We start from the raw sequence: 15,043 nt of genomic DNA, 5'->3' as shown, positions 1-15,043 counted from the left end.
CTCCAAAAGGTACTTTGGAATAAAAACCCTCAAGGTGACAATTCAATTTCCAAATGTAAATCCCGACCACAGAGGGAGGGACAGTCTTCCTTCCTCGTCCCCAATGAGAAGTGAGGGTTCGTACAAAGTGAGATGGCCTTTGTCGGGGTCACCGTTCCCCAGGAGGGGTTCTTCAATGTTAAAAAAAAAAAAAAAAAAAAAAAAAAAAAGAAGCCGATTCTGTTGGGAAAAGATTTGCTCCTGCGAAGTTGCAAGTTGACGCTTGTTATGCGCTTGTTCAGGGAAGACAGCAGTGATGGAGAAAGACATGACTGTTCAATGTCGTGTCGTTTTGAAGGGCTGGTTTCCGAGCCTTAATTACGATCTGTCATTTGTACGGGGCAGGGGATTCTGCTGCACGTGAGCATGAAACATGGGACCCAGGCATGTCTCTCCCCAGGCACGTCCCCTCCTCACCCGCCTGCGCCCACTCCCTGCTGCTGCCATTGCTGCCACCGCGCACAGCCCGTCCACCGCAGCCCCGAGACTGGGGGACTCGGAATTCCATTTTAGTGGGGCAGGTTCAGATTCTAGCTAGTTGCGAAGATGCAGGTGGTCAAACATCATTGGTTCTCTATAGGCAATGGTGTCAGCTGATGTTGTCACTCTAAGGAAAAAAAAAACCTCAGCAGATGAAAATAAAGCTTTTCTTTGATTTTTGTTATCTGAAAATATAGAAGAATACCTTGATAGGAGAGACCTTCCTTGTAGTGATAAACTAAATTGTGGCATTCACAGATTAATTCCACTGAGTTATTCAGCCCCCACACCCGGCAAAAAAAAAAAAGAAAGAAAGAAAAAAAGAAAAAGGTTGTGTGATGTTTAGATGACACAGAGCCAGGTGCTCCAGACCCTTGGCTTGTGTGGGTTAAAGGGGGGTCCTGGGTGGAACCCACTTTGGTGGTCAGAACCGTGATACTCTTCCTGGGTTGGTCGTCATCTCATCCACAAAAAGATTTATAACACAGGGCCAGCTGTTTACTCTGACAATCAGTTTTAATCAGGCATAGACGGGGGGACCTCAGCAGACAAAGGGGACATGACAGACCGCCCTGCGTGGAGAGAACACCTGGGCCCCAGCTTCGCGTCTGGGTCCCGTGAACTTCATGACCTTGGACGAGGGACCTGTTCTTCCTTGTCTCGGTTTCTTCTTGGGAAAAATGGGTAGAACGAGATGTCCCTTAAAAATCCCAAATTACATCGTTTGGAGGACAGCTGAACCTTCTCACTCAGGGAAGACAGAGAGCATCAGGCTGTTCCCAGCTCCACTCCGGTGGTGCAGAGGGCAAGGCCAAGGACCCCCTCATTTCCCACTGACCAAAGGAACGGTGCGTTCAAGTCACCCTGAGAGAGGGTTGAGCTGTGGGTGGGTGGGGACAGCACAGGACAGTAGCTGGCAGGTCTTTGGGGCATATTTCTGAGCTCTAAGCACAACTCTTACGTTTTTATTTTGTTAGATTCTACCATCAGTCAGCAGGGTGTGTTTTAATTATTATTTTAATTTCATGTTGGCAGAAAGACAGTGTCAGATACCGCCCTTCCAGGGAAAGTCTTCCTTTGGGGGGCCGTTGGAGTCCCTGCATTTTTGGCTCAGGGCTCCCCATGCATACGAGGCACTTACTAGTCCCCTCAAACTATACTCCATGCAGTACTTACCCTACTTACTGCTTGAGGGACCCACGGCGCGCTTCCAAGAGGGGCCATGCCTCCAGGATGCTTTGAGCCAGCACCACAGGGCTGGTCTTCAGTGGGCACATTCGTGGTGTCAGCAGTAGATGTGAGGACAGCATTAACCCCAGGCCACGGTTTGTCTTAGGGTCACATCTCATCAGCAGTCAGATCCAGTGAACTGGTGGTACGGACGACTCAGGTACCCATCATTGAAACATGTACCTTATGTGACTTTCTTTGAATACCCAAGAATTCTAAGATCAAGAATTATTTGAACTGAAACATACTGATCAAATATTCTTGATGTATTTTGTCGCTTTGAAAAATTTTATTTTATTTTATCTTAGCCAATGTCCCATAGTTGCTCATGGTAATGGCACTAAGGTTCTCATAGAAAATAGAAAACAATTTTTCTTTTGTAAGTTGAAATAACATCATAGAAAAGGTCTAGTGAAAAAGATGTCAACGTTGAAATTGCCCGGTATTGATACTACAGGGTTTTACATATTGACCTCTGAAATATGGTGCTACATTTTTTTTTAACTTTTTTTTTTAATTTTTATTTTTAATTTATTCATTTTAGAAAGGAGAGAGAGAGGGAGAGGAGAGACAGAGAGAGAGAGAAGGGGGAGGAGCAGGAAGCATCAACTCCCATATGTGCCCTGACCAGGTAAGCCCAGGGTTTCGAACAGGCGACCTCAGCATTTCCAGGTCGACGCTTTATCCACTGCGCCACCACAGGTCAGGCTGGTGCTACATTTTTAATTCTAGGCTGGAACAAAAGAAAAAAAATGAGTCACCAAAAATCTAACTTAAAAAGAGAACTCCAACAAATCCCCCAAATTAACAAATGATGTTTGCATAAATAAATGGTGTGTCTTTAAATAAATACCATAGATAACAAATGATAGATAAATGTTGTGTCTTTAAATAAATAAACAATGATATTTAATAAAACAACAGTGTGGAAAGTATAGGAAACAGTAATTACAATCCATCAAATCGGGCCATTTCGCATCTGGGTTACATTTCATAAAACTTGTATTGGACCCCCTAAGAAATGATCGCCCACTGTGGATTGTGCTTGGTCTTTTTGTATCATATTTTTTTCTGCAAGTTGCACACTGCTCATCTGTTTTTATATAAATCTCAAAGACATATTTATCCCATATGTCCTTGTTGGTAAAGTGATCAAGAAAAATGCTCTCAGTCCTGAGCATCGGTCCTGAGCACCCCCAGCCCCATCTTGAAGGCCCCAAATGTAGTAAATTCAGACTAATTGGGAATCCTACAAAGGGGTTAAAACATGACCCTCTCCATGTCGGGTGGCCATTATAAATGTTAACCAAATAAAAGCCAGAAACAGGAAGCCAAAACGCAGGTCCCTACGGCAGGCATGTGTCTTAAATGATATCATTTGTCAACTTCCCAGCATCTTGGCGGTGGGGAACGCAGAATGCAGGTCTGTGTTGGACTGAGGACATTACATCCTCATTAGCTGGAATGTTCTTTAAGTACATAACGCAGGATTTTCATTTTAATAAGAAGCAGCTACTTGTCACCGCACTGCCATTAGATAAATACCGAATGTAAGACTAATGACCACTCACAGAGCTCAGTCCTACTCCTGAGCAACTCCATTCAGAAGAAATTGTAGAATAACAATTTATAGAACAAATACACCCTACAAAACTTGTGTTGGTGCTCTGCAAACTATTCCGATTTTTTTTTAATAACAAAATGAGTCCACTGTGGAAATCATCGTCTTTGGGATCCAGGAATGACTGTCCATAGCTATCGCACGCACGACAGATCTTGGGAGTCCCAGGGAATGGTAAGGAACAGCCGGACTCCTTCCCTCTGCCCCCGGCTGATGGGCAAAAGCCACCCTGACAACCAAAGAATAATTCATCCACCTGAGTGCCCCAGCCCCCAGCCCTATCTCTAAAACAAAGACAGACAGCTGCCCTGAATTACGGATGTACTTTCTGTGATATGTAACACAGTTTAGAGGAGAGGTGTGGAGAGCGCTGCACCCTCTCACCTCCCATGAGAGGCTGGTCTTGAATGATAATCCCAGAAGATAAAACTGGTGCTGAACTATGACCTTCAATTTTCAAATCATTTTTCAGAAGAAAATAGAAATAAAAGTTTAAACATCTTTTTGGCATTATCTGAATAGGTGGAATCTTTCATGCTTGTTTCCTAAGATTAAGTGGGAAACAGCCTGCATTGTATGCAGTTCCTTCGTTTGGGGGGGGATGGGGGGCAGAGAGAAAGAGCATGCGAGGGTTTCAGATTAGACTTTATTTCAAACTGGGGTGTTGAAAATTTTTTGTTTTTTTTTTACATAGCTGAATTTAGTGTATTCCTTCAAAACATTATAAATTTCTATTCTGCTGCTTAAGGGATCCATCATTAAAAAATGTTGGTCTTTCATCTTTATTACCCTCCCATTAAAATGAAAGGAACCGGGGCGCACTGCGTTTTAGGAGAAGCAATTTAATAGTTGGCATGTCCTTACCCCGTCACGTCCCCGACAAAGGGAGAGGAGTAAGCGCCTTAGTGCTGAGATTTCACACGTCCGTCCACCTGCATCACGGAGCTGCCCAGCCTGTGAGATGACAGACGACGTCTGGTTTCGTCTCCTTTGACGACACGGTTTGATGGCAATGTTTTCCCCGTTACCAGTCGTTTCCGGCGCTGTGGTGCTCGTGAAACCTGTCCCCTCCCCTGGCGTGTTCCCCGCCTCTGAAAGCCAGGCCGAGCTCCTCTCCACCCTGCCGCAGCCATTAGGTCTGAAAGGGACAGATTAATAACCGAGACCACATTGGACGGCTTTCCTTGTCCCCTGCACCAGCAACCCTTTGCTGTAATGAGGACACAAAGAGCCTCGCAGCAGCCTGCGCCTCTTCCTCATAACTCACGGGCCTCCCGGTGGCAATGGCCTTCAGTACCATTTGTCTTCAGTGCCGTTGTGACACTTGGGCGTGACCCATAATTCGCCTGCTATTTACTGTGACATTTGACCTCAGTGCAGCCATAACATTCAGTGAAGCTGTTATCTGGTCCCATTTACCATATAAATTGTATTGTTGTGCATGCACGCTAGCAGCGACGTTAGGTACCTGAAAATGAGCAAATCTTGTAAAATAGCTGTTTTACAATAGGACTAACAGCTATTCAGCAGTGGGATTCTCCTGCTCCTCAGACAGAAGGCAAAATAATAATAATAATAATAATTAAATATGGTCACCAAGTTTTCTGGACTGCCTTTAATGGTCTTCCTATTTGTTTAGCATGTGATGAGACACACAGAAACACCCCAGGCTTTGAAAAATCATCTGGTGGGGCTTTGCCTTCTTTGCTTAGAACGAGGCCCCCGTGGCGTTTCCAAGTTCACGAGGAAGGTGGGAGCAGTCTTCTGTGAGGAGCTGAAGTTTAGGGGGCTGGCAAGACCAGTCATAGGCATGACGCAGAAGAGAAAGCATTCAACTCAGGGACACGGGTGTGTGACACGTGGCCACAGGGACCGGAAGAGGCTCACTCCACCAGAACCTGGGGATCAAGTAGACTGGGAACAGAGAAACCAGGCTGCGTGCAATTCTATTCCCATGATTCAGAGATGAAACGCACCTCCGTGTGCCCAAAAGTCTCGGATGCGAAGCCGATGGCTCTGGTCCCCGTCGCCGTGCGGCGCTGTGTAGTCAGTCCGACCTCACGCATCTGCTAGGACTCCCCTGCGGTGTTCCCAGAGCAGCTCTTTGGTTGTGTGGCCCCTCGCGCTGTGGATGGAGCACACACCTGTCCCGGACACGTAGTAAAGCTTCTCAGGTGTCCCCAAACCCCCGTCCGCCCTTCCACAAACCTGCTTTTTTGTCCCTGGAAGTTTTCAGGATGATTGATTTGCTGCTGAAAGGAGGAGTGACATTTTCCATCCCACATGGGCCTTGCCCGTAAACACAGGAAACTTCTTTAAAATAGATCGGTGTTCACGTAATCATTTTTCCCCCAGTAATCTCATTTAAAAAAATCAAAGTTTTGGGAGAAATTCCTCCAAATTTCTGTTTAGAGAGTCGGCTAGTGATTTAGGGGTGGGGGGGAGGGGCCATTTCCTGAGAATATGGACTCTGAAAGATGGTTGATTTTTCCACTGTCTCTCACTTATTAACTTATTTATTAGCCCAGGACCAAACTCTTCTGAAACAAAGAATTTGTGAACTGTTTTCAAGACCCAATTTTAAAATCTCATCAAGCTGAAGACATCCTGATTTGATCAGCTCCTGCATCAGGAATTAATTTACTTCCCAGGAACAATAAAATCTGGAATGAGACTGTCCATGACCAAAGGATTGAATGTAAAGGTTTTACCTCTGAGCCATGCAGGGAAGTTTTATTAGCACATTTAATTTATTTTTTTTCAAGGAGGGGCAAAAAAAAAAGAAAAAGGAAAGAAAAAGAGAAACCTATGCATTAACACCTTAGTTTTGTTTTAAGAACTATTCTCTCCGTTCCCAACTAAAATATATAAATAGATTTGAGTAATTCTGCTGCAACAAGTACCCATTTTCCTTCTCCTTTGATTTATGCAATTGTTCTGTTTTTACAGCTTGCTGTTGACAGAGTGAGGTAATTCAACGACAACTTTTCCAGTGTTTCTTCCCATGTACATGTAATCGACAGCCCGGAACACGGCCTCCAGGCCCGTGAACCTGCCCCCTGCGGACAGGTCACCCAGGTCCACCTGGCAGACCAGGTCTCCACTTGCACACATCTTGACCAAGTGGCCCATGGCCTCTCGGTACTCAGAAAGGTAATGGTTCAGAAAGAAGCCCCGGACGCTGGCGGACTTCTGCAGCAGTTTGGCGGGTAACGTTTCTGCTCTCACTGGCGAAAGGCCGGTCGGAGTCTGGTAGCCGGAGATAAAGCCAATCACTATCAGGCGCCCTTTGATGGCCAAGGCCTGGACAGCCAAGTCAAACATGGCGCCCCCTACGGATTCGTACACCACATCCACGCCTCCAGGGTACTCCTGCCTCAGGACAGGACCAACGCGCTCCATGCTGTAGTCGATGGGACGGTCACAGCCGATCGATCTCAGAAAAGCAGACTTCTGGGCAGAAGAGCAGGTCCCAATGACGTGGCACTTGGCCTTCTTGGCAAGCTGCACGGCAAACTGGCCTGTCCCCCCGGCTGCTGCTGTCACCAGCACTTTCTTCCCTTCCTCCAGTCCGCCGAGCTCTTTCAGGCTGATGTAGGCAGTGGTACCGCTGACCAGCAGGGTGAGATACTCGGGTGTCACGGCGGGCACCAGGGTGGCAATGTGGGCAGGCACCACCGTGTACTCAGCAAAAGAGCCGGGCGCCATGTAAGCCACTGCTTGGCCAACCGTGAACTGGGCACTGGCAGAGAGGCCCAAGGCAACAACCTCGCCCACGCCTTCGAAACCGACATCAAAGGGTGTCTTGACAGACGGGTCATATCGTCCAGCTGAGTAGTTGATGTCAGATGCATTAACGCCGACAAATCTAGATGAAAACAATCAAACAAACATACACACAAAAATACATTAAGATGTTTTCTTCTTAAGGCCTTTATGGTCTGCTTCGAACAATCCTTATAATTCAGTGACAGTGGAAGGCTGGTTAAGCTATGCATTCTGATAGAATTAAAACAAAACAAACAAACAAACAAAAAAAAACAAGTCCTGATATTCAGTTGAAGAAAAGACATTAAACAAGTATTAGTTCAACAGTGATTTGCAATCAGAATTTTGCTGACATCACTTTAGGAATAATTTCAGTCACTTTAAACATCAAATTATTTATTTCACATGTCATTTTATTTCCCTCCTCTTTCTTTCAAAAGGAGAAATAAATCAAAAGCAAAAAATAAAATGCCAGGATGCCTTCTTTATCCACAAACTTCACTGAAGCTGAGTTGGAAATTAATTGGCCTCTTAACAAAGATGTTAAAAACAACAGTGGGATAAAATATATTCAAAGAAGTAGACTTGTATTGATTTTGGCCACAATTTAACACTTCAGACAATAATAGTAATGACAATGATATTATTAAAGATTGATGTAATGTGCAAGGTCATTACTGCAGGGGTTGTTTCAAAACATTGTTAAGAGGGGCTGCCACACATTTCCTTTCTGATGTAACGATGTCCAGTGTGAAAATATGCACTTTGATTAATTGAACAAAAACTGTCTCATCAGAGGAAAGAGATTTTTATGGAACATTCAACATTTTACAGTTCCTTTTCAGATGAAAAGCAAAGCAAAACGTCACTGTATTTTCTCCCTCAACAAGAAGCAGAGACATATGTTGATTAATACCAGATGATTATTTCCACTTTGGTATCCAGAGTCAATTTAATTGCGAGGCCGGTACTTTTACCAGCTTTTTTTTTTCATCTCGGTATACCTCATAACAAAAATATCCTGATACATAAGGGGGAAAAAAAAGTCGTTTACTTAAGAATGTCAGGAGGTGGCTTAGACACATCATGGAGGACCCTACAACCATCATTTCCACCTGTAATGAATTGAAAGGATGGCGGATTCTGGTGGTGGAGGAAAGCTGGTAAGTAGGTCATTTTAAAACAATTCACTTTTAATTTAACTTAACCCAAACGGCCCTGCGAGAGGATCCACTCCCACCATGCTTTTGGTAATACTCTGCCTTTAGAAATGCTCCCTGAATATCATGGCTTGCCTAGGGACAGTCCTGAAGGCTCTTCACACAGGGGAGAAATAAGAAAGCAGGAAACTGGTTCTTTCCAGCACTGTCAAGCCTCTTCCAGAAGTTAGCACACCACACAGCCTCCTTAACAGCCAAAGAATCCCATATCCGCCAAGGATAGGCAGTCGTGAGAGCTGGGGAGGATGGCTTCTCATTTGATACCAAGATGCTTTCATGATACTTGGGGGTGGAGGGGTGGGGCCGCTCCCTCTCCTTTAAGTGTACCCAGTTTTCAGGGTCGGGTCTTTGTGGAAAGAGCCAGCTTCCCCGGAGGATGCTGCCGGTCTTTCTAGAAGGCAGCCAGAGCCCAGCCCAGCTGCAGTGCCTCTCTGTGACCTCGCCTCGGCTGTAATGCAAACCCCGGGGAAGGCTTCCTTGGGTGGGAATGATGGCCCGGTTTGCTTTAGAAGTGGGACCTAGGGCCCCCACAATGAACCCTTCCCAAGCTCCTCCGGTCTTCTCCGTCTGGCAGTTCTGCAGTTTCACACAGAGATGCTGTCTTTCTTCTTCGAGGAGACCACGCCTTGGACTCGGAGGGGACGCCACAGTGGCTGCCAGCCCCTCGGGTCCCTCCCCGGTCCCTCCACCCTCCTGGGCCGCACCTAGGACCCGGGAGCAGGAAAGCGGGGATCGCAGCCCCAGCACTTCCTGGGGAGCGGTTGGAGACCCAGCAAGGCACTCGCCGGCAGAAAAGCAAAGGGAGAGGGGACGGAGAAGGGACGCGCGCCGGAGGGGACAGAGAGGGCCAAGTATTTGTGGGGTGTAGGGGGCTCTGCGGGCAGCTGAGGTGGCTGGCTGCGGCCGACCAGCAGAAGTCTCAGTTTGCCGTGGGGGCTTTGCCTAAAACCTCAAGTCAGACCTTGCGGTTGAGCCGGGGCACGCCCCAGAGCAGCGACAGGACACCCTGCGCGCCCAGTCCAGGTGGCATCCTGTCTCCATCTCCCCAGCGGCCCCTGGGTCGGCCTTGCTGTGCGTCGGAAGTCCGGGACAGTCTCCCTCGGACGTGCCTGGCCTACGGTGACTGCCGAGCCTGCCGTCCTGCACGGTCCCTCCACCGCCGCCACCACCGAGAGGCGCGGTCACGTCTCCGACTCCAGGAGCGGGCTGGGGCTGCGATACAGGCGCTGGGGAGAGGGCCCAGCCCGCCACCGTGACCTCGGCCTCTCTGGGCCCAGAGGGTCCGGCGGTTGCGCCCACCATGGAGCTTCAGCCCAGCGGCAGTGAACTTCTTGGGTAGCCTGGGGCACCCGGCGCACCAAGGTGTTGCCGCAGCTGGACAGAGGCCCGCCTGCAACGGACCGTGACCTTGGCTTCATAGGCACCCCCATTTCCCGCGCCCTCCCTCCTCTCTGTGGTCTTCCGAATCGCCTCCGTCGTGGCTGAAGCGGTCTCTGGCTGGTGAAGACTAGTTTCCCTGCACATCGCAGCCTTCTCCAAAGTCTCCCGCCTCCGGGGCGACCCCCGCTCTTCTCTGGACCCTGTTTTCACGCTGCGCAGCCCCGAGGCTGGTGGGGACCCGCCCCAGCCGGATCGAGCCTTCCTCCTTACTGGGCTTTGGGAGGAGCTGCCCCGAGGGTCGGGGGACTGGCTTCCGCTCCAGTAGAAGCAAGTTCAAGAGCAGCGGTGCCTTGGGAAAGGGGGCCTGGTTGGAGAAGGGCGAGCAAGAGGGGAAAAAACCCGCTGGGAAGGATGCGCGCGCTGGGAGGCTCCCTGGGTGCCCCTTTAATTTAAAATAAGTGCTTTTAATGAGTTCGAGGTTCCCGCGATCCGACGGCAGGACCCACTCAAAGGACTAACTAACGTGGAGGAACTCTGGAAAAAATGGGCCGCGGCAGGCCTGGCCCCCCCAATATAGATCACCCCGTTTGTTTATATTGAACAGTGCTGAACCCCTGCGTCCTGCTGACTGTGAAACAGGGCAGTCCTGCGGGGCAAGGGGGACGCTTTCGCTGAACAAAACCGAAGGTGAAGACTCCAGCTGCCGGGAGCAAACATCTTGAACCCTGGTCTGGTTTGGAGACAGTCATCCAAACTGGACCCTCCATCGTTTAAGAGAATAAAAAAAATAAAAAGAAGATGAAAGGAAGAAGGGAAATAAGTAAGGAAATTTTGGCCTGGAGAGCCCGCAGGAATACTGTTCCCCTCCTGTGAGCAACAAACCATTGATCAAAAAACGTCTTCCCCACCCTCCCACCCCCTTCTCTTTTCCCTGCCTGCAAACTCTTTGCTCCATTATCTTACACAGGAGCAGAAAATCGTTAGAAATATTTGGAAACGAAATAATGTGTCACCATGATACTGGAAAAAAAAAAGCTAAAAATAGCTCTCAAACTGACTTCACTGGAGGGTGCCTTTCTCCCTTTTTCTTTTCTGAGACCGGGTATCCAGGGGGCAGTGAAGTTGTCCTTGGAGGTATGGAACAGGAAGGCTGGAGAAAGAAATGTCAATTGTAGGGTCTGTGGGGAGTTTGTCAATTGAAGGGTCTGCCCCTTCTCACACCTTTCTTAAATGGTAAACTTAATTTTCTAACCGTTGTGGAGCCTAAAAGCACGTCCCTCCCTGTGAAGAATTTGTACTTTCTGTTGAAGATAGTATGAGGTCTGCAATTGGTTCAAGTGAAAGAAAAAGTCAGACCTCCACACACCTTACCAAATAAGTGAATTTGGTTCGAATCCCTTCCTTCTGGAACAGATTTTATCATGATAAAAAGGAGAAGCGTGTGCATAAAATTTTCATGCAATTAACAGCATTCTTGGGAGATTTGGTCTAGAATTAAGATGAACTAACCTGCAGTGAATTATTAAGACTCTATTCTTTAAAAAAAAAATAGAGTCTGTAAAATACCACCTCCACTGACCTTGTGTGCAAGAATAAAGGATCTTCCTACAATTGGGGGGGTCCGCGCAGATTTGCCAGCGGAATAGGGAAGAGGGGAAGCAGAGGTTCTGCCCCTTCCCTACGCGCAGAAAACAGGCTCCATTCTTCCTGTTTCGGGCTTCAAGGGTAGAAGGTAGAGGTCAAGTTGTATATATCAATATACTATTTATATTAAAAGGATTCCTGGCATAGGTGGAGGGGAAAATGGCATGGATCTTAAAGCAACACAAGCTGATGAACTACAAACGTGAGACCCAGTGGTCCAGAGCTCTGACCACAGAATCCAGAGACTCCAGCCGGTGATGCAGCCCCAGGGACACCCGGGCACCCTGTGGGGAAGAACAGTGAGGGGCAACGGTGAGTGTGAAGGGACTGGAGTCTCAGGAGGGGGGACACCCGAGGAGTTGAGGCACACTAGGAAAGGGAGAGGCCAGTAGAGCCCGAGCTGCCGGGAAGGAAGAACCTTGTGAAGAAGACGCTGGCGGGTGGCCCCTCCTTGCTGCTGTTGTGCTGCTGCTGCTCTAACCTCACACCTTTCACTGCCTGCCGGACTCAGTGCCCCCCCCCCCCCCTCTCCATCCCATCCCCTTTTCCTAAAAGGGATTTTATTCAAGAAGTTGGTTTTGTGTGTTTACATCAGTGGCCAGTGGATAGTGTGCTTCATCAGAAAAAGGAAATAAAAACCGATGTGAAACTTCTTGCCTGTTCACATCTGTTTGGAGCTCACCTCCGCTTCCAGCACATCACTTGTGTCGTCTGTATGTTCTGCCTGAACACACAGAGGCACCCCTTTCTAATTTGGTAAAACTCACGTCCTCAGCCTTAGCACGTCCCCAAATGGAGAGATGACCCTCTGAAGCAGTTCCTATCCTTGCAAACTTTTTAAAGGACACTCACATCCTACACTCTTTGCTCACTACATTTTTACGATTCCCACAGGTTTCCAAAAGTTTTGTATCATGATCAGAATTCTTCAGTCTTACAGTCTTTATTGGGAAGGCTGTTATTAATCTTCAAAATGGTCCGATTACACATTGCATCAAACTACATTTTAGGTAGGGTACACACTGTCCTTCATCCTTGCAGGGGACTTAAGAGTACTTCCTAGCGCACAATTTAAAACCAGAACATTCTCCTCCCTTCAGAGTATTATTCAACCTGAAACATGCAACACTATAACCCCTTGGACAGGAACTAGGCAGGGGAGTCCTGCTCTAGCGAAAGAGATGGAGGAACCGGGCATGCCCCGCCTTCAAGCCAGTGAACTCCGTTGGAGAGACCCGCCGGCCTGGCTCCCCTGGTGAGGTCCCTTTCCTTCCTGTTGCTTCACCAGTTACTAAAGATTAGTGAGGCAGAAAGACATTACGGTGAGGAGTGTGGGGGGTGGAAAAGACAGTGAGAGGTCGGGCAACGACCCCCGTGTTCCCGAAGGTCTGCAGAACGTGCTGGCAAAGGCAGCCATGCCCCCACCCCGGCCCCGCCACCCGGGACGCGTGCCACGCGCCCTCGTTACACTCGGGGGCACAGACAACAGTCACACGGCACTGACAACACGCAGACGACACCGGCGAGGTGCACACCAACACACTCAAAGACAGGTTCCGCCAATAGCGAGGCGACTGCCAACCTGGAGCGGACAGAAAACGCCAGCCGGGTCCCCGGCCTCCTTCCTCCAAAGCACGTTACCTAAACGTCGTCGTTTGTGTCCAGGCTGTTCCCGCTCCACCCTAAAGATTATGTGAACGCAGGAGCCCTGAGTGCGGACGGGTGGGCCGGGAGGGAAGCCTCCGCTTCTAGGTCCCGTCGGTTTTATTTCGGGAGCGGGAGGGGGAGGAGGGAGGGCAAGGGGAGGGGAGGAGAATCCCAAATTAAAATAACCCCCAGTTATGAGGACGTTCAGTGGCATCGGATATTCACACCAGCAACAGTCACATTACATTCGCCTTCGCCAGATGGCGGCGGGTTCAACTTCCCGGGATCTCGCCAAGTCAGGCCGTACGCCGGAGCGCGCAGGGGTGTGGGGACGCAGGCGGCCCGGACAGCCTGGGAGAGGCGGGGCCGGGGCGAGGGCGCGCGCCGGGCTCACCGGTTTCGGACGAGGAGATCTCCGTCCCCAGGGAGTGGCACTGGGCAGTCCCGCCGCAGGGTGACGGCCTCTTGGAAGTTGGGGCTCAGCCGAGTCACCACCAGCTTCTTCATGGCGCTGGGGATGGCGGAGCCCTGGAAGTCCAGGAAGTGGCGGGCGTACGACATGTCCACGATGGTGCGGGCTCCGGCGGACGCCAGTCGCAGCATGGCCCGCGCCTGCGCCCGCTTTCTGCGTCGCCGCAGGCCAAGGTCGCGACCAGCCCGGGCCGCTAGGCTCGGCTCTGCGCGGGCGGGCGGGCGGAGCCGGCGGGTCCGCCCCTCCTCCGGCCCGCGCCCTCCCCCTGGGCTCCCCACCCTTCCCCTCCACTGCAGGCTCTCGCTCCCCCCTCCCGCGCGCAGCTCCAGGAGTCCACTCAGCCCCCGCGGTTCCCGGACGCGCCACCCCCGGGGTCCTGGCTGGAGGACCGCCGCCGCCCTGGTAGCTACTCCTTTAATCTTTTTGTTTTGGTTTGAATCTGCTCGGCGCAGACTGGCCAGGGAGCCTCTCCGCCCTCCCTCTTCCTCCCAGCGCCAGGGAGGCACTGGATATTCCCACCCTCCCCACGCTCTAAAAGCCGGATTTGACTCCTCGAAAGGGTGAGGGGGGCGCCTAGGGGACCCGCGCGTCCCGCGATCGCCGCGGCACCGAGCCGGCGGCAGCCTGGGGCGTCCTCGGAGGCGCGGCGGCCGCGGGCCGCCGGCCGGCGCAGGCGCCTCCCCTTCCCGTGCGAAGCGTTCACTTCCTTGCAAGGTGGTACGAATCAACCCCGAGCACGGCCGGGGCGGCGGGGCACGGCCGGGTCCCCGGGCCTCGCGGGGAGCCCCCGGGGCCGGTGCGCGCGCACAAGCACCTAACGGGGGCGTTGGGAGGTGGCGCCCAGTGCATCCTGCGTCCCTGGCCCCCGACCCTCAGTATCTGGGCTGCCTTGCCCGCTCCTCTACCCCCTCAGTTTGTCCCATTCAAGTTGCACGAACTAAGCCATTTTATTTATCTTGGCCTAGATTTCGTGTTTTTCCATGAATGTTTTTAAGTACCCTCTACAAGAAAGTTACAGGTTAACACTTGGGAGAGAACACATATGTTGTAAACCGGAGGGCCAAATTCCCAGAGCACATAAACACTTTCAACTTCTAGGTGCGGATGCCGAGGGACTTAATTGGAGACGTTGCAATGATGTACGAAGACCTCATAATCCAGCCACAAAGAGCTGCAGTTGCATCATGTCGATTTTCTCCCTAATTGTCTATATTGAACAAATAATCAATTCACTTTTCATAGAGGGACCAGATGAAATACTTTCCACATTTTTGTGTGATGAGCTAAGTCTATCCTGAATTTTTTATTAAAGGTATACATTTTAATTTAAAAACCTCTTGCTTTCCATGTACCCATGAATTACTAAAATATAAAAGCCACCCAATGCCCTTCCTCATTCAAATTTAACCCCCAAACTAAGATTGCAAAGGTGACAAAGCTATTTTTTTTCTATCTCAAATGTAGGACATTCTTCATCCAAGGGTAGTATGTCCACGTGGGAGCGTTGCATGAATGTATAAGGTTGGGGGGGGGGGTACTAAC

General features: G+C 49.9%; 2 protein-coding genes across 4 annotated transcripts in view; one reads left to right on the top strand and one right to left on the bottom strand.

The window, feature by feature from the left end:
* Window positions 1-3,900: 3,900 nt before the first annotated feature.
* Window positions 3,901-13,761, bottom strand: PTGR3 (prostaglandin reductase 3). 2 transcript variants are annotated; one of them, XM_066352239.1, is made up of 2 exons: window positions 13,424-13,761; window positions 3,901-7,238 (listed from the first exon to the last, which is right to left on the bottom strand). In XM_066352239.1, the coding sequence occupies exons 1-2, from the start codon at window positions 13,630-13,632 to the stop codon at window positions 6,314-6,316; spliced, it is 1,134 nt and encodes a 377-aa protein (XP_066208336.1). In that variant the 5' UTR covers window positions 13,633-13,761; the 3' UTR covers window positions 3,901-6,313. The 2 variants fall into 2 exon arrangements, with proteins under 2 accessions (XP_066208336.1, XP_066208337.1); XM_066352240.1 differs by lacking the exon at window positions 13,424-13,761 and adding an exon at window positions 13,257-13,411.
* Window positions 13,762-13,789: 28 nt separating this feature from the next.
* Window positions 13,790-15,043, top strand: part of TSHZ1 (teashirt zinc finger homeobox 1) — an 81,628-nt gene continuing 80,374 nt past the window's right edge. The window contains exon 1 of one of the 2 annotated variants that reach the window (XM_066352236.1): window positions 13,790-13,903. The gene's annotated coding sequence lies outside the window, so the exon portion shown is untranslated. Of the gene's footprint in view, window positions 14,219-15,043 lie in introns of both variants that reach the window. The other variant, XM_066352235.1, reaches the window with a different exon arrangement.

Source organism: Saccopteryx leptura, chromosome 11 (genome assembly GCF_036850995.1).
Source record: "Saccopteryx leptura isolate mSacLep1 chromosome 11, mSacLep1_pri_phased_curated, whole genome shotgun sequence".
Taxonomy (NCBI): domain Eukaryota; kingdom Metazoa; phylum Chordata; class Mammalia; order Chiroptera; family Emballonuridae; genus Saccopteryx; species Saccopteryx leptura.
This window is presented reverse-complemented; position numbering and strand designations above follow the sequence as displayed.

Excerpts from the sequence above, each read along its gene's own strand:
- PTGR3 (XM_066352239.1), bottom strand. The coding sequence starts at position 13,632 with ATGCTGCGACTGGCGTCCGCCGGAGCCCGCACCATCGTGGACATGTCG. Across the intron at positions 7,239-13,423 it reads GATCTCCTCGTCCGAAACCG|ATTTGTCGGCGTTAATGCAT; the intron begins GTGAGCCCGGCG and ends GTTTTCATCTAG.